The sequence below is a fragment of the Orycteropus afer genome, unplaced genomic scaffold (genome assembly GCF_000298275.1).
Source record: "Orycteropus afer afer isolate SDZICR_OR568_19922 unplaced genomic scaffold, OryAfe1.0 scaffold00179, whole genome shotgun sequence".
NCBI classification, from domain to species: domain Eukaryota; kingdom Metazoa; phylum Chordata; class Mammalia; order Tubulidentata; family Orycteropodidae; genus Orycteropus; species Orycteropus afer.
Genome location: NW_006921766.1, coordinates 2,094,836 through 2,112,724, shown reverse-complemented (window position 1 = coordinate 2,112,724; position 17,889 = coordinate 2,094,836). Strand labels below are relative to the sequence as shown.

At 39.2% G+C, this 17,889-nt stretch overlaps 1 protein-coding gene across 1 annotated transcript in view; it reads right to left on the bottom strand.

The window, feature by feature from the left end:
* The window catches only part of LOC103202421 (heat shock transcription factor 2 binding protein), a 271,770-nt gene that overhangs the window by 207,770 nt on the left and 46,111 nt on the right, over nt 1-17,889 (bottom strand). The window contains exons 4-5 of the mRNA XM_007947307.1: nt 10,955-11,104; nt 8,884-9,016 (exon numbers count right to left, since the gene is read on the bottom strand). Of these exons, the coding sequence (XP_007945498.1) occupies nt 8,884-9,016; nt 10,955-11,104 (283 nt within the window). The remainder of the gene's footprint in view (nt 1-8,883; nt 9,017-10,954; nt 11,105-17,889) is intronic.

Below are 17,889 nucleotides of genomic sequence, written 5' to 3'. Positions count from 1 at the left end.
AAACCAGCATCCAATGTACGGTGCTGTTTCTCCACACAGCCAGGATTCACGGGTCCAGGAACCAAGGGGTGGAAACAGGAGTGATACCACTCACTATTACCCATAGTGACCCACTCAAAAAATTTTTGCTTCCTGTCCCTACTACCCTATGCTCTGCAGGCCTGGAGATCTTAGTCCCAAAAGTAGGAACACTCCCACCTGGAGACACAGTACTGATTGCATTGAACTGGAAATTAAGAATGCCACCCAGCCATTTTGGCTTCCTCATGTCTCTGGATCAACAGACAAAGAAGGGTGTTACTGTACTATCTGGTACTATAGATCCTGATTACCAAGGGGAAATTGAATTGACTTTATATAAAGAAGGTAAAGAAGAATATGTCTGGAATACAGGAGATTCTTTAGAATGTCTCTTAGTATTAGCATGCCCTGCGATTAATGTCAATGGAAAATTACAGCAACTCAATACTGATATGACTACTAATGGCTCAGACCCTTCAGGAATGAAGATTTGGGCCACCCCACCAGGCAAAGAACCATGACCAGCTAAGGAGATTGCTGAGGGTAAGGGAAATACAGAATGGGCGTTAGAATAAGGTAGTTCTGAATATCAGCTATGACTACATGACCAGTTGCAGAAACAAGAACTGTGCTTGTTATATTTCTTCATTGTATATGCACATCAAATATTTGTGTTTCCTTCTGTTACGAACTATGAAATGTAAACAGGGTTAATGTGTTTTGGTTGTACACGTTAGTGCATCATGTTAGGCGCAAATAAGACTTTATAATTATCCTTCTTTAGAGATTATACATGATTGAGGAGATGTGTACAACTGCCTAATTGACAAGGGGTGGACTGTGATAGTTGGAGTTGTGTGTCAACTTGGATGGATCACAATTGTGTGTGGTTTAAGCAGTTGTGGTGTGGGTTATTCCCATGATGAGATCAGATGTATGTTTTGAGCAGCCAATCCATTGAAATAGAGTTCCCCTAGGGGTGTGGCCTGCTTCCAATATATTTAGGGAGATCCTGGGAAAATGAGACACTCTTCTGTGGATCTGGATCTTCATGTGCTGCCTACAACTGTCCATGAGTGAACAATCCACCATTCGGCTTTGTGATCTTGGATTCATCATTTGTCGGAGTCAACAGCCAGTATACTGGTTACCAACCTTGAGCTCATCAGCCCCTGCAGCTGCATGAGTTGGGAAAAGCCTCCAGCTTGATGTTTGATCCAAGAATTTGGGAGTTGCCAGCTTCTCAAAGTGTGTAAGCCATTTTTCTAAGATAAATTTCTCTCTCTCTGTCTATATATATATATATATAGTTTTATTTTACTGGTTTTGCTTCTATAGAGAACCCAGACTAACACTTCTTTGCCCATTCAATGTTTTTTCTATTTCTAAAATTTTAGTATTCATCTTCTGGATTTCTATGTGTAGATTTTTTATCATTTCTAATTTTTTATTTATTTTGTCATTTTGTTCTTGTATTATCTTCCCAAATTGTTCTAGAGTTTTTTCTGTGTTTTCCTTAATTTTGTCAATGTTTTCCTTAATCTGTTTCTCAGTCTGTTGAAGGTACCTAAATATAATTGTTTTGATTGTTTGATTTCCTTATCAGAAAGTTCCAGTGCTGCTTCATCCTCAAAGATATTTTCTGGGTCTGTATCTTTGTCCCCTGTTTCTCCTGCTTTATCTTGCTTCATTGTATGGGCTGTGATGGTCTGTTGGCTCTGAGACACCGTGACATCATTGTTTTAAAATTTAATTAGTGATTTATGTTGTTGTTATTTGCCAAGGTTTTAGTTTAGTTTTGTTTTTTTGCTTTGCTTTCTTCTGATATATCTGAGTAAACAGGGTACTGTGCTCCTCTATTTGCTAGTTGTCAACACTTAGAGACTCACCACCTATTTCCTGGTGGGTATGACAAAGAATGAAAGTGGGTGCACAGATCTCTGTTGGCTGTTTGTGAAGAAGAGTTAGGGGTAAGTCAGTCTTATATTGGCTGTCACCTATCGTTAGCCAGTTGGTGCAGGAGTATGTGGTGGCCCTCTCACTCAGTAGGTGGGGATACAGGAATTGCCAGTATGGTTTGATCCTTTGGGCACACTTGCTATCTCCCACTCAGTTGGACAAAACAACAATCAGAAAAACTACCAAAAAAGTGAAAACAAGAGGACAAAAAGTATAAACGACATAAACACCCAGGAACAATCACACACACACAAAAAAAATAAAATAAAGGAAAGCAATAAATGAGAAGACACATTTAAATAAATACTTTTAAAACACAAAAGAAACAAAAATACAAGAGAGGAAAAAAACACAATACCTGGGGAGTGGAGAATAAGAGAAAAGAGCAAGAATAAAAGAATAATCAATAAATAAGAAAACTGCAAAAAGAAAAACAAGTAATGGGAAGAATCAAAAGAAAAAAAAAAAAGATGGGAACAGGAAAAGGAAAAAGAAAAGAAACCACGAAAGAAAAAAAAAGATGGGAACAGGAAAAGGGAAAGAAAAGAAACCAAACATTAGAAAATAAGAAGGGAAAAAGAAAGAATACAAATAAAAAAGGAAGGAAAAAATAATAATTTACAAACAAACAAAAATCTGGGGTTGGTGGGGCAGGGCACTCAGGCTGCATCAAAGCACAGACTGGGATGGAATTTCTGCCAGTCTTGAAGGTGGGTGGAGGTGGGGGATGGCTGCACATCTGTTCACCAAGAGGACGTGGGGTATAAGAATTGTTGTTGTTGTTGTTGTTGTTAGGTGCCATCAAGTCGGCTCCAAGTCATAGTGACCCTATGTACAACAGAAAAAACTGCCCAGTTGTGTGCCAGCCTCACAATACTTGCTATACCTAAGCCTATTAATGCGCCCACCATGTCAATCCATCACACTGAAGGCTTTCTCCTTTTTCGCTGACCCTCCACTTTACCAAGCAAGATATCCTTCTTCAGTGAACCGTCCTGTGATAGTTGGAGCTGTGTGTCAACTTGGATGGACCACATGTGTGGTTTAAGCAATTGTGATGGGGGTTGTTCCCATGATGGGAACAGATGTATATGTTTTGAGCAGCCAATCCACTGAAAGGGAGTTTCCCTAGGGGTGTGGCCTGCTTCCAGTATCTTTATGGACATCCTGGGAAAAGAGACTCTCTTCTGTGGATCAGGATTCTGTTGTGCTGCCTACAACTGTCCATGAGCAATCTACCATTCGGCCTGGAGATCTTGGATTTGTCATTTGTTGGAGTCAACAGCCAGTATACTGTCTGCTAACCTTGAGCTCGTCAGCCCCTACAGCTGCGTGAGTTGGGAAAAGCCTTCAGCTTGATGTTTGACTCAAGAACTTGGGACTTGCCAGCTTCTGTAAGTGTGTGAGCCATTTTCCTAAGATAAATTTCTCTTTCTCTTTCTCTCTCTTTCTATATAAGATTTACTGGTTTGGGTTCTCTAGAGAACCCAGTCTAACACAGGTTCCCTCTGACAACATGACCAAAGAAGGTGAGATGAAGTCTGGCCATTTTAACTTCCAAGGAGTATTCTAGCTGCACTTCTTCCAGGACAGACCTGTTAGTTCTTCTGGCAGTCCACAGTACTTTCAGTATTCTTCTCCAACACCACAGCTCAAAAGTATCAACTCTTTTTCAGTCTTCTATATTCACTGTCAAGCTTTCACATGCATGTTTTGTTGTTGTTGTTCCTGGTGTGTTGTTATGTGCTGTCGAGTCGGACCTGACTCATAGAACCCCTCCTTGGGTTTCTGAGGCGGCATCACTGTGGAAGTAGACTGCCCAACCTTCCTTCTGAGGAGTGGCTGGTGGGTTTGAACCGCCAGCCTTCTGCTTAGCAGTCAAGTGCCTTAGGCACTACGCTACCAGAGCTCCTCTTGTTGTTGTTAGGTGCTATCAAGTCGACTCTGACTCATAGCGTCCCTATGTACAACAGAACGAAACACTGCCCAGTACTATGCGAGCCGCACAATCCTTGCCATACCTGAGCCCAGTGTTGCAGCCATTGTGTCAATCCATCTCACTGGGGGCCTACCCCTCTTTCGCTGACCCTCCACTTTACCAAGCATGATATCCTTCTCCAGAGAATGGTCCCTTCTGACAACATGACCAAAGTAGGTGAGACAAAATCTGGCAATTCTCATTTCCAAGGAGCATTCCGGTTACACTTCTTCCATGACAGACTTGTTCATTCTTCTGGCAGTCCACAATACTTTCAGTATTCTGCACCAAGACCACAACTCAATAGCATCAACTCTTCTTCAGCCTTCCTTATTCACTGTCCAGCTTTCACATGCATATGAGGCAACTGAAAATACCATGGCTTGGTTAGGCACACCTTAGTCTTCAAAGAGACATCTTTGCTCTTCAGCACTTTAAAGAGGTCTTTTGCAGCAGATTTTCCCAGTGCAGTATGTTGTCTGACTTCCTGACTGCTGCTTCCACTGGTGTTGATTGTGGAACCAAGTTATATTAAATCTTTGACAACTTCAATTTTTTCTTCTATTTATCCTTATGCTGCTTATTAGTCTACTTGTCAAGATTTTAATTTTATGTTAAGGTGTAATCTATACTGCAGACTGTAGTCTTTAATCTTTGTCAGCAAGTGCTTCAAGTCATCTTCACTTTCAGCAAAGTTGTGTCAACTGTGTATCTCAGGTTGTTAAATGAGTCTTCCTCCAATTCTGATGCCATGCTCTTCTTCATATAGTCCATCTTCTCAGATTATTTGTTCAGCATACAGATTTAACAAGTATGGTGAAAGGATACAACCCTAACACACTCCCTTCCTGATTTTAAACCATGCAGTATCCCCTTGTTCTGTTTGCACGACAGCCTCTTGGTCTGTGTACAGGTTCCTCATGAGTACAATCAAGTGTTCTGGAATTCCAATTGTTCTTGATGTTATCCATAATTTGTTGTGATCCACACAGTCGAATGCTTTTGCATAGTCAATAAAACACAAGTAAACATCTTTCTGGTATTCTCTGCTTTCAGCAAAGATCCATCTGACATCAGCAATGATAATGATATCCCTCATTTCACATCCTCTTCTGAATCCAACTTGCATTTCTGGAAGTTCCTTGTCAATATACTGCTACAATAGTTTTTTAATTACCTTTGACAAGTTTTTACTTGTGTATGGTATAGTACTTGTGTATAAGTTTAAGTGTTCTTTGGAATGGGTACAAATACGGATCTCTTCCAGTCAGCTGGCCAGGTATGTCTTCCAAATCTCTTGGCATACACAGGTATTTACCTCCAGCATTGCATCTGTTTGTTGATCTCAATGGGGATTCCATCAATTTCTGGAGCCTTGCTTTTTGCCACTTCTTTCAGTGCAGCTTTGATTTTTTCTTTCAATACCACTGGTTCTTGATCATATGCCACCTCCTGAAATAGATGAACATCAACCAATTCTTTTTGGTACAGTAACTCTGTGCATTCTTTCCATCTTCTTTTGATGCTTTCTGCATCATTCAATATTTTATCCATAGAACCCTTCAATGTTCCAAGTCAAAGCATGAATTTTTTCTTCAGTTCTTCCAGCTTAAGAAATGCCGAGCGTGTTCTTCCCTTTTGGTTTTCTAACTCCAGGTCTTTGTACATTTCATTATAATAAATGACTTTTTCTTCTTAAGCTGCTCTTTAAAATCCTCTGTTCAGCTTTTATCTTGTCATTTCTTCCATTTCTTTAGCTACTCTCCATTCAAGGACAAGTTTCAGAGTCTCTTTCTGACATCCATTTTGATCTTTTCTTCCTTTCCTGTCTTTTAATGACCTTTTGCTTTCTTCATGGATGATATCCTTGATGTCATCCCACAATTCATCTGGTTTTCAATCACTGGTGTTCAATGTGTCAAATATATTCTTCAGATGGTCTCTAAATTGTAAATATTTTGGTTCTCATGGACTTCTTTTCATTGTCTTCAGCTTCAACTTGAACTTGCATGTGAGAAGTTGATGGTCTGTTCCATAGTTACCTCTTAGCCTTGTTCTGGCTGAAGATAATGGAGCTTCTCTATTGCCTCTTTCCACTGATGTAGTTAATTTGATTCCTGAGTATTCCTTCTGGCAAAGTCCCCATGTATAACCACTATTTATTTTATTCAAAAAAGGTGTTTGCAATGAGTAAGTCATTGATCTTGCAAAATTCTATCTTGCAATCTCTGGCACCATTTCTATCACCAAGGCCATATTTTTTAACTACTGGTGATTCTTCTTTGTCTCCAAATTTTGCGTTCCAATATAAGAGTAAACTAAACAAAACCAAACTCACTGCTGTGGAGTCGCATCCAACTTAAAGCAACCCCTCCTTGGGTTTCCAAGGCAGTATCACTACGGAAGTAGATTGTCCAACCTTCCTTCCAGGGAATGTCTGGTGGGGTTGCACCGCTAGCCTTCTGGTTAGCAGTCAAGTGCCTGAGGCACTACACCACCAGAGTTCCCAATGTAAGAGTAAGAAGGGGAATATTGCATCTTTCCAGTTAACCACCTGCAGTGTGGTTACCAGTGCCGTCTTTAGCAAGTGGAGCTTACTCTTAGGTCGCTGGGATCAGAATGCTGCTGCTTTAAATATTCAAAATGGCCACACTGTTTACACATATTCAAAATGGCTGCACCCTCATGACAGCTGAAAGTCCACACCTCAGTTTGTCTCCTTCTTTGCTGTTTTCTTTTCTAGTCATCAGCCACCAGTGTAATTGTCCATGCAGCCCTTGGCGAGCAGGGCCAATTTTTAAATTACTGTTCAGGTCATAACCCACTTACAAATATTCAAACTAGCCATGCTGTCAGGATAGCTGACAGTCCACAGTTCCATTTTTCCATTCACTGTATTCATTCAGGTTCTTCTACTAGTCCATATTTGATGCACTTCTGTATCCTTCCTATCAAAGCTCAGGGCTCTAGAATTATCTTCTGTATCTGGGTCAATTGGTTTCTCTTTGGTTAAAGAAGGTCTGTGTAACTTGTTTGTCTATTCCACCACCTTACGAGAAGCCCAAAAAAAAAAAAAAAAATTTAAGTTTAGCAATAAAATTCTCCTCCAAATTAGAAATATATGATTAAAATATTTAACTCTGTACAATAAAAGACTAAGTTACTGGGCAAACTCAGGATTAACCCAAAGACTATCTGAATCTCAACATTTGCCCCCCACCCAAAAAAAAAATCATCAGATTTTATAGGATTAAAAGAAACTTCCTACATAGGACCTGCTCATTAGGATTTCAGTAGACAAAGAATATTGCCACGAGGGAAAATAAAATTTTCCTTCTCCATAAAAGCAGAGAAATAAACCCAGAATGCTTCTTAGAAGTGAGGGTACAAACTTTGTCTTGCATACTTTGCACACATCACCAGGAAAGAAAAAACTCAGGAAAAGAACATCATTTTGGTAAAGTGGAAGGTAAGACAAAATGAGGGAAACCCTCACTGAGATGGATTGATACAAAAGCCACAAAAATGGGCATAAATACATCAAAAATAATTAAGATGGTGCAGGACTGGGCAATGTTTTGTTCTGTTCTAAGGTCACCATCAGTCTGATCCAACTTGACAGTAACTGACAACAATAATCCTAAAAGTAACATCAGATACAGAAGAGATAAAAGATTAATGTAAAAGAAATAATCAGAGGGGGATGAGGGAACTTTTGCTTGGGAAGCTTAAGTTTATGTTAATGATGGTGAAATAATTTGGAAAGGGATAGCAATAATGGTATACAATATGAAGAATATACCCTATGTCACTGAATTTTATAAGTAGAAATTATTCAGTTGCTAAATATTTTGACTGTATGTTTTTACCACAATTTACAAGAAAAAAGCCACAGCAATATAGTTAAGTAGACAGTTAAATAAACTATTTTACTGACTTCAGAACAAAAAGCCTAAATATAAATATATCCCACTTCCTACTACTATGGAAAATTACTTGTCCCTTGGCTTTATTGTTGAGAACAATTTTGTTGAAATTTTATTGTAACTCCCAGGGAAAGGTTTACTTGATAATCCTTTGGGATAAATTTACTGAAGGGACAATTTAGGTTTAGGACAGTATTTGATTAGTGTACTAAAACAAAAACAAGAGTATAGCTTAAGCATTGCTCAGGCTTTTACTTTAGCTACTAAACCCAAGCAGAAGCACTGACTGCTATTGAGTCAAGTCCAACTCATAACAACCTTTTAAGACAGAGTAGAACTGCCCCATAGGGTTTCCACGGCTATAAATCTTTACAGAAGTAGACTGCTACATCTTTCTCCCATGGAATAGCTGGTAGGTTCAAACTACCCACCTGTGGGTTAACAGTCAAGCCCTTTAACCACACACCACCAGGGCTCCTTCATTACCTATTTACCCACCCACTCATAGCTGACTCATAGCTACCCTTAGAGGGAGGGTTCCCAAGGCTGTAAATCTTTACAGAAGTAGACTGTTCCATCTTCTTCCCATGAAGCAGCTGATGGGTTTAAACCACTGACCTTCTGGTTTGCAGCCAAATGCCTACCCACTACACCACCAGAGCTCCTTTCATTAGCTACTAGATATTATTAAAAGAAGGATGATTCCAAATAACTAAACTTAGTTTTGTTTGGACTTTTGTCTATGTACATAACTGAACAAAACATGCATGCTCATACTATATTTTCTTTAGATTAGTATTTCATAGTAACTGATACTTACCAGAATCTCTTGGGGATATTTTCCAAAATATACAGTCTGGTACCTATCCCTGATTGGCTGAATCAGATTCTCCAGGTTGAGCCCTAGCATACAGACATTTGATGCACACACACCCAATTGGTAAGCACTGCTCTGGAATACATCTTTAACAGTAACTACATTTGAAAAGAATCACTTACTTGTTACAATCCCAGCCAAAGCAAAAACAAACTGGTTCTCATTGGAATCAAGCTCCTTGACATCGCCATCGAGGGACTTCACAAAACTCTCCATTGTCTGACCGGTGATGTTGAAAAACTTCAGGGCTTTATCCTAGAAATTTGGAACTGAAAGTATCATACCCCTTCAGACACCAGTATAAAAACATTTTGTAAGTACAGGATACAAAAGATAATTATAGACATTATTTTAAAACCTATTTCTTCATTAAAAGTTCCCACTGAAAAGAAGAGAGAAAAGACATTTAGGGCAAGAAGGAGCAAGAAAAATTGGTAAGAGTTAAAAAAAAAATCCATATGAATGAAATAGGACAAATTTACACAACAATGGAAGTATAAGGATAAACTCATCCAAGAAAATATAATGGAAATACACTAGAAAAATACATTGTCTGCCTGTTTATTCTATGCATTAAGCCAGAGATTTTCAAACCATTACTGGAACTTTTTTCCAACTAAAACCATAACCGAAACTCAACATATAAAAAGGTAATTAACAATAAGGAGGTAGCTCTGGCAGGTTAAACCTCTATTGCTTGGCAAAAACATTCCCAAGCTTGCTGGGCATTTGAAGCACTTCCCTGGGGATGCTGGAGTTCTGAAGCATTGTTTAAAAACCAATTAATTTCAAATGGGCACAAGGAAACTTTTAGGAGTGACAAAAATGTTCTAAAACTGTATTGTGGTTGTGACTGTACAACTCTAGAAATCTGCTAAAAACAACTGCATTATACACTTAATATGGATGAACTTTAGGGTATATAAATTATACCTCAATAAAGCTGTTAAAAAAATGTAAATGAATTTAGTCTGTTCCACCTAAAGTCAAATACAATTTTTATTTCTGCAAGCTAGCTGTTAACTGGGAGCTCTGATAGCATAGTGCCTAAGGCACTTGACTGCTAACCAGAAGGCTGGCAGATCAAACCCACCAGCCACTCCTCGGAAGGAAGGTTGGGCAATCTACTTCTGCAGTGATACCACCTCAGAAACCCAAGGAGGGGTCACTATGAGTTGGGTCTGACTCGATGGCACATAACAACAACAACAACAACAGCACCTGTTAACTAACAAATTTATCACTGTTCTCCCACCAAACATCTTCTTCTTGACTTTCATTTCCCTGCATAACCACACTGTTCTCCCAGAATTAAACTTCAGTCTTCCTTGTCCTCCCTTCCCCTCACCTAACATCGCCAACCTGCTCCTATAGCTGACTCTCCACTACAGAGCTCAGCCCCCTCCTGCCTGCCCCATTAGAAGGATCTCCAATTTAGTGTTCCCACTACCACCACCATCTTCATCTCACTGTCAGGGTGATCTTCCTAACATTCTGCTCTGGTTATATTGTTTCCTACTAAAACTCCCTAGGAACCCAGTCCTACCACCTATAGAATAATACCATCAACCTGACATGTACTATCTTCCACAGTCAATGTACCTTTTAAGTTGTATCCCCCACTACTTTGCTACATAAACTCTCCACTCTTTGACAATTGACCTTCTCACTGTCCTTAAAATAAACCTAAGACTTCTCACCCTGTGCCCATTGTCTGCCATTTCTATCAATTAATCAATGACCATTTCAAATCCCTCCTTCTCTATGAAGTTCCCAATATATTTAAGTACTATTTAACATATACATACATATGTTAAGTAACATGTAAATTCAATAAACTAAATATGACACATAAGATAATATATGTAAAGGCACTTTAAACCTTGTTAAACACATATAAATGTAAAATAGTAATCTTAAAGTGGTAGTATTTTATAGCCACAAACACCACGCAGGTTCTGAGGGGGGGGGTTCTTATTTCATTCATCTTTACATACCCCTAGAGCACCAAGTTACAATGGACTGACTATACATAAGAGGTATGCTATAACTATTTGATCAATGGACACAAGTGAGTAGACAGAAAGAAATGGGATTTAGTCTGTTAGTGCTTGACTACACATGCTGTGTAAATGACATAAGTGGCAGAGACATGATCCACAATATTCAGATGGGCCCACGGGCCATGCTTACTCCTCCCAGTATGGCTTTGACGACCTCTTCACTGCTAGAGACACCCCACAGGAGGGTGCACGCTGCTGCCCCCATTTCCGTGCAGTACTCAGCCTGCTGCAGCAGTTGCTGCTTTGCCTCGTTCAGCTGTTGTCGAAGAGCCAGTTTCTCCTGAAAATCAAAACAAAATAAATCCAGGAAAATGAACACTACCATTCAGCCTTAAAACATCTCTGTTACTTTGCTTCTTCCAAAAAGATATTTTTCAATAAAAGAAATGCAGGCAGAATTATAGAAAAGGGTTGGCAAATCAAAGCTATTCCCTAGGGAGCCATAATCCACATGGGTAGGGGAAGAACTGCAGAGGCAAAGACTCTCCAAAAAGAACATACAATTACATTGCAGTTATAAATACCCTAGAGCTTTGAATTCACCTGCTTTCAGTAAAATGAAAACATGAGACTGTTCATGTCCCAAATGGTTATGCCCAGGACCAGAGCCCCCTATGACAGTGAATAAAGTAGCAGTCTAATACAACAGTCCTCACACAGAGCCCCAGTTCTAGTAAAAGCCTGTGACTTCAAAAGGATCACTTCATAGTAAAACACCCTGTGCCAGAGGCAGACACTAAAAGGGTGCTGAGGAACATTGTGAGAATAGAGGAGTTACTGCAGAAGATTCATTCTTCACAAACATATCCTTCAGTCCTCATAAGTCTCTTATCAAAGATGCTAGCAAATAGCTAACCAACAGAAGAATTCTAGCATAACACCAGACAAGGAAGATGGGGCAAAGGCAGGTGAAGAATGAGAAAGAAGAAGCTCCCAGGGAGCCCTGTCACAGCAATCCAGTGAAGGGGTAACAAGAAGATGGAGACCAGGAGAGGTTTCTGAGTCTACCCACAAGCAGCTTCTGAGAAACATCTCCTGATAACCAGAGCTGGGCAAGTCAGCTTGGGCTCTTTTAACAGTCAACTGTCCTCTCTAGATAGCCTCTGAACACACAAGTATTCCTAAAGGAGGCAAACTAGCTTTATCTTCAGGTGAGTCTTAGATAATGTGGGGCTTCCTGCCCTCCCCAACCTCTACCACCAGCTTCACTGTTTCATGTTACCTGCAATTTCCTTAAGAGGTGGTAAAATTTACTTATTTAACAACAACAAAAAAAAAAACTTAGAAATATAAAAACCTGGTTAAATTCACTCATATCAAAGTATAATTATTTAAATTAATTGCCACAGGTAAAGTATACTAGATGATTTAAGTATTCCATTTATAGAGGTGGGAATAGAACAACAAATGTGGAGGGGCTTTCTAACTAGGGGAGGAAAGGATTTGGGACTGCAAATTAAACTTTGTTGACCTCATAACTTGGCCTAGGATGGCCCATTCATATTGACCTATGGACAATGTATTTTGCATGTAGAACGTCACACATATTTATACATAGATACACACTGATTTTAGGAGAAAAACTGTCATTGGGCCTGTTGTTGTTGTTACATGCCGTCAAGTCGGACCCGACTCATAGCGAGCCCTCCTTGGATTTCCAAGGCAGTATCACTACAGAAGTAGATTGCCCTATCTTCCTTCCAAAGACACATTACCATGGCTTTATATGGTGTATACACTTTAGGTTTTTTTAATTTCTGACTTCATCATGAAAGCAGTTTGGATTCCAAGATTTGTCATCCAAGGTGGATGTAGCCAAGTTCACTTAAGTTACACATGCAAAAAGCTGCACCACAGCATTCCCTTTCAGAATTTGTGCTTCCTTCACAATCAACACAGTCTGCATCCCAGTGGTGTGGTTATGGTGGGGCTTCTCAAGACAATTAAAGAACTGTTGATCTGTAAACTTTCACCTGAATCTCAATTGAAAAAAAAAAAAAAAAAACCAAACTCACTGCTGTCAAGTCAGATCCAACTCATAGTGACCCAAGGTGAAGAAACCCAAGGGTGAAGAATGCAAGAGATCACTAAAAAGACGAGAAAAGAAGAGAAGACCAAAATGGATGACAGAAGAGACTCTGAAACTTGCCCTTGAGCAGAGAATAGCTAAAGCAAATGGAAGAAATGACAAGATAAAAGAGCTAAACAGACTATTTAAAAGAGCAGCTCGGGCAGAAAAAGTCAATTACTATAATGAAATGTGTAAAGACCTAGACTTAGAAAACCAAAAGGGGAGAACACACTCGGCATTTCTCAAGGTGAAGGAATTGAAGAAAAAATTTAAGCCTCAAGTTGCAATAATGAGAAATTCTATGGGCAAAATATTGAATGATGCAGGAAACATCAAAAGAAGATGGAAAGAATACACAGAATCATTGTACCAAAAAGAACTGGTTGATCTTCATCCATTTCAGGAGGTGGCACACGAGCTAGAACCAATGGTATTGAAGGAAGAAGTCGAAGCTGTAATGAAGGAATTGGCGAAGAACAAGGCTCTGGGAATTGACAGAATACCGACTGAGATATTTCAACAAACGGAAGCCCCATTAGAGGCACTCACTCAGTTATGCCAAGAGATTTGGAAGACAGCTACCTGGCCAACTGACTGGAAGAGATCCATATTTGTACCCATTCAAAAGAAAGGTGATCCCACAGAATGTGGAAATTATAGAACAATATCATTAATATCGCACGCAAGTAAGATCTTACTGAAGATAATTCAAAAACGGTTGCAGCAGTATATTGACAGAGAACTTCCAGAGGTGCAAGCTGGATTCAGAAGAGGATGTGGAACAAGGGATATCATAGCTGCTGTCAGATGGATCTTGGCTCAAGGCAAAGAATACCAGAAAGATGTTTACTTGTGCTTTATTGACTATGCAAAGGCATTTGATTGTGTGGATCATGACAAATTATGGATAACATTGAGAAGAATAGGAATTCCCGAACACTTGATTGTACTCATGAGGAACCTGTACATTGACCAGCAGACTGTCATTCAAACAGAACAAGGGGATAATACATGGTTTAAAATCAAGAAGGCAGTGTGACAGGGTTGTATCCTTTCCCTGTACTTATTCAAGTTATACGGTGAGCAGATAATCCGAGCACCTGGACTATATGAAGAAAAACGTGGCATCAGGATTAGAGGAAGAATCATTAACAACCTGAGATACGCAGACGACACAACTTTGCTTCTGGACTTGAGGATGACCTGAGGCACTTACTGATGAAGACTGAAGAACGCAGTCTGCAGTATGGATTACGTCTCAATATAAAGAAAACAAATCCTCACAACTGGCTCAATAAGCAGCATCACAATAAATGGAGAAAAGATTGAGGTTGTCAAAGAACTCACATTGCTTGGTTCTACAATCGAGGCCAACGGAAGCAGCAGTCAAGACATTAGACAACGTGAAGCACTGGGCAGATCAACTGCGAAGGAAATGTTTCAAGTGCTGAGGAACAAGGATGTCTCCTTGAGGACTAAGGTGCACCTGACACAAGCCATGATATTTTCAATTGCCTCGTATGCATGTGAGAGCTGGACAACGAATAAGGAAGACCAAAGAAGAATTGATGCTTTTGAGTTGTGGTGCTGGCAAAGAATGCTGAAAGTACCATGGACTGCTAAAAGAACTAATAGATCTGTCCTGGAGGAAGTGCAGCCGAGATGCTCCTTAGAAACAACAATGGCCAGAACTTCGTCTCACCTACTTTGGTCATGTTTTCAGAAGGGACCATTCCCTAGAGAAGGATGTCATGCTTGATAAGGTGGAGGGTTGACAAAAGAGAAGTCCTTCAACGAGATGGATTGACAAGGTGGCTGTGACGATGGGCTCAAGTATAGCAGGGATCATGGAGCTGGCACGGGATCAGGCAATGTTTCATTCTGCTGTGCATGGGGTCACTATGAGTCAGAAACAACTCGATGGCACCTAACAACAACCACAAATCACTATTAAAGTAGATTGCACAACCTTCATTCTGAGGAGTCACTGGTGGGTTTGAACTGCCAGCCTTCTGGTTAGCAGTCACATGCCTTAGGCACTATGCCACCAGAGCTCTTGAATCACAATAAAAAGTTTTAAAAAAAATTAAAAAACTGCTGGAAACAACTGGACAGGACCATCCTAACCACGTCAGGTCTGGTGGTGCAGGCAGACATGCCCTACACACAATTACACATATAGAGCAGAATAAATGATATCTGAAAAAGCTTAAAATTAAAATAACAATTGAAGAATTCAAAGCAAAATTAAGGGAAAAGTCCTGTTCACAATAACATCAAAAATAAGAAAATCCTTAGGAAAAATTTAAGAAAAGAAGTATAAATCCTACACAATGAACACTACAAAGCAATAGTGAAAGAAAAAATACTTAAATGAAGAGAGACATATCATGTTCATGGACTCGAAGATGTGATATTGTTAAGATGACAATTCTCCCCAAATAGATCTATAGATTTATCACAATCTCTATCAAAATCTCAGCAGGCTTTTTTGTACACGTAATAATCTAAGTCTATGATTCACATGAAAATGCAAAAGATTTAAAATAACAAGAAATTTTTTTCAAAAAAATAAAGCAATGCTGGAGGGCTAACATTACCTAATTTAAAAAAAAAAATCTATAATAGCTGCAACCCCTTAAATTATCTTAAAATTAAATCACAGTTTAGCTTAACTAGTAAAGAATGTCTGCCTTGAGCATTGTGCTCTTTTAAGACCTACCTATATTAGCTCAAACTGATATCAGCAACTCAAAAGACAGGTAAGAAATTTAGGGGACAGTGAGTTTATGTTAATGAAGGAAGGATAATTTGAAAAAGGAAAGTATGAATAACTACACAACTCAAACAATGTAATCAACGTCACTGAATATACATTAAGAAACTGTTGAACTGGTGGATGTTCTGCTGTGCATATTCTCAACAACAACAAAAATAAATTATTTTAAAAAGCTGCAGAAATCAAGACAGTATCTGTGGTGGTGAAGTTGTGTGTCAACCTGGCTAGGTCTGGTTGAGTGGCTGGGCAGTTGGATATAATATTCCCCATGATGAAGACTGGTAATGAACTCCATGGTGGAATCTACTGTGAGCAGCTGAGTAGCTGTCTTAGGGATGTGGTTTGCTTCCTGTATGTAAGGAAAAGCTTTGTGGAACACTCTCTAGCTTATGGCACACTTGAACCCTGCATGTAGCCATGTTGTTGTTCAGCAGCCTGCCATGCTCTGCCAACCTTGGGACTTTCAATGGACTTGAATTAATGGCCTGCCGTGTGGTTTGGTAACATCAGGACTGTGCCATTTATTTATCGACCTTGGGCTCGTTAGCCTCAGCAGCCAGTAGCTGCCTGAGTGAAGACACCTCTAGCTCCAGTGGGCCGGGAACAAGAGGCAGAGCTGAAGCCCAAGGTCAAGGGACTTTCACACAGCCCCTAGAGCCTGGCACTTGGAACTCAGACATCTAGCCTCCCGAACTGTAAGAGAATAAACTCCTGTTTGTTAAGGCCATCCAATTTGTGATATATTCTTGTCAGAGTGGCACTAGGTAACCAGAACAGCATCATACTAGCACAAGAATAGATAGTGAAATATACCTACATCAACTAATTTTAACAAATATGTCAAGAAAATTCAATGGAAAAAGGAGTCTTTTCAACAAATGACACTGACACAGCTGGATATTGATATGCAAAATAGAAAATTCGCTCAAAATTTAAAACCTCTGTAAGAAAATCTTTGTGACCTTGGATTACATAAGTATTTCTTGGCACACCAAAATCATGATCCAAGAAAAAAAATATCACACCAAAGTCATGATCCAGGAAAAAAATAAATAAACACATCTCACTAAATATTTAAAACTTTTATTCTTATATAAAAATCATTTAAAAAAGTGAAGACAAGCCATAGACTAAGAGAAAATATTTCTAAATCATGTATCTGACAAAGGACTTGCATCCAGAAAATACCAAGAACTCTTACAGCCAAAAAATAAGATAAACAGAACAAAATAGGCAAAAGATTTGAATAGACATTTAACCAAAGAAAATATATGAATGCATAATAACATGTGAAAAGATGCTGAACACTAATTAGTCATTAAAAAAAAAAAAACACACTAAACCTCTTGCCATTAAGTCAATTCTGACTCATAGTGATCCTACAGGACATAGTACTATCCCACAGGGATTCCAAGGCTGCAATCTTTACAAAAGCAGACTACCACATATGTCTCCCATGGAGGGGCTAGTGAGTTCAAACCTCCAACTTTTCAGTTAGCAACCAAGTGCTTAACCATTATGCCACTAATTAGTCATTAGGGAAACATAAATTATAACCACAAAGACATACCATTATATACGGACTAAAATGGCTATAATCCACAAGACTAATTACACCAAGTGATGGCAATGATATGGAGAAACTGAGATCTTCATATATTGCCAGTGAGAACATAAAAATGGTATAGTCACTTTGTCCCTGGGTGGTGCAAATGGTTAATGAGCTCAGCTGCTAAGTGAAAGGTTCTAAGTTCAAGTCTTCCTTTGGAAGAAAGACCTAGCAATCTATTTCCAAAAAATAATCAGCCACTAAAAGCATAAGGAACACAGTTCTACTCTGACATACATGGGGTCACTATGAGTAGAAATCAACTCAATGGCAAGTAGTATATTCACTTTGGTTTTCATTTTTTAACACTGCTATTGTCAGATGGACAACTGCTGTTGTCAGATTGACTCAAGCAGATATTACCATAAAGAAATTTCAAACTCAACAATAATAAAACAAATAAACTCAATATAAAATAAAAAAAAAAACTCAAAATAAAAAAACAAATTGGGAGGCGGGGCAAGATGGCGGACTAGGCAGAAGGATTGCACAGACCCTCTTCAACTAAGAAAAGGGAAACCAATTAACACAGACACAGAAGATAATCTTGGACCCCTGAGCCTTGAAGGAAAGGATGCAGATTTGGACTAAACCCCAACTAGCAGA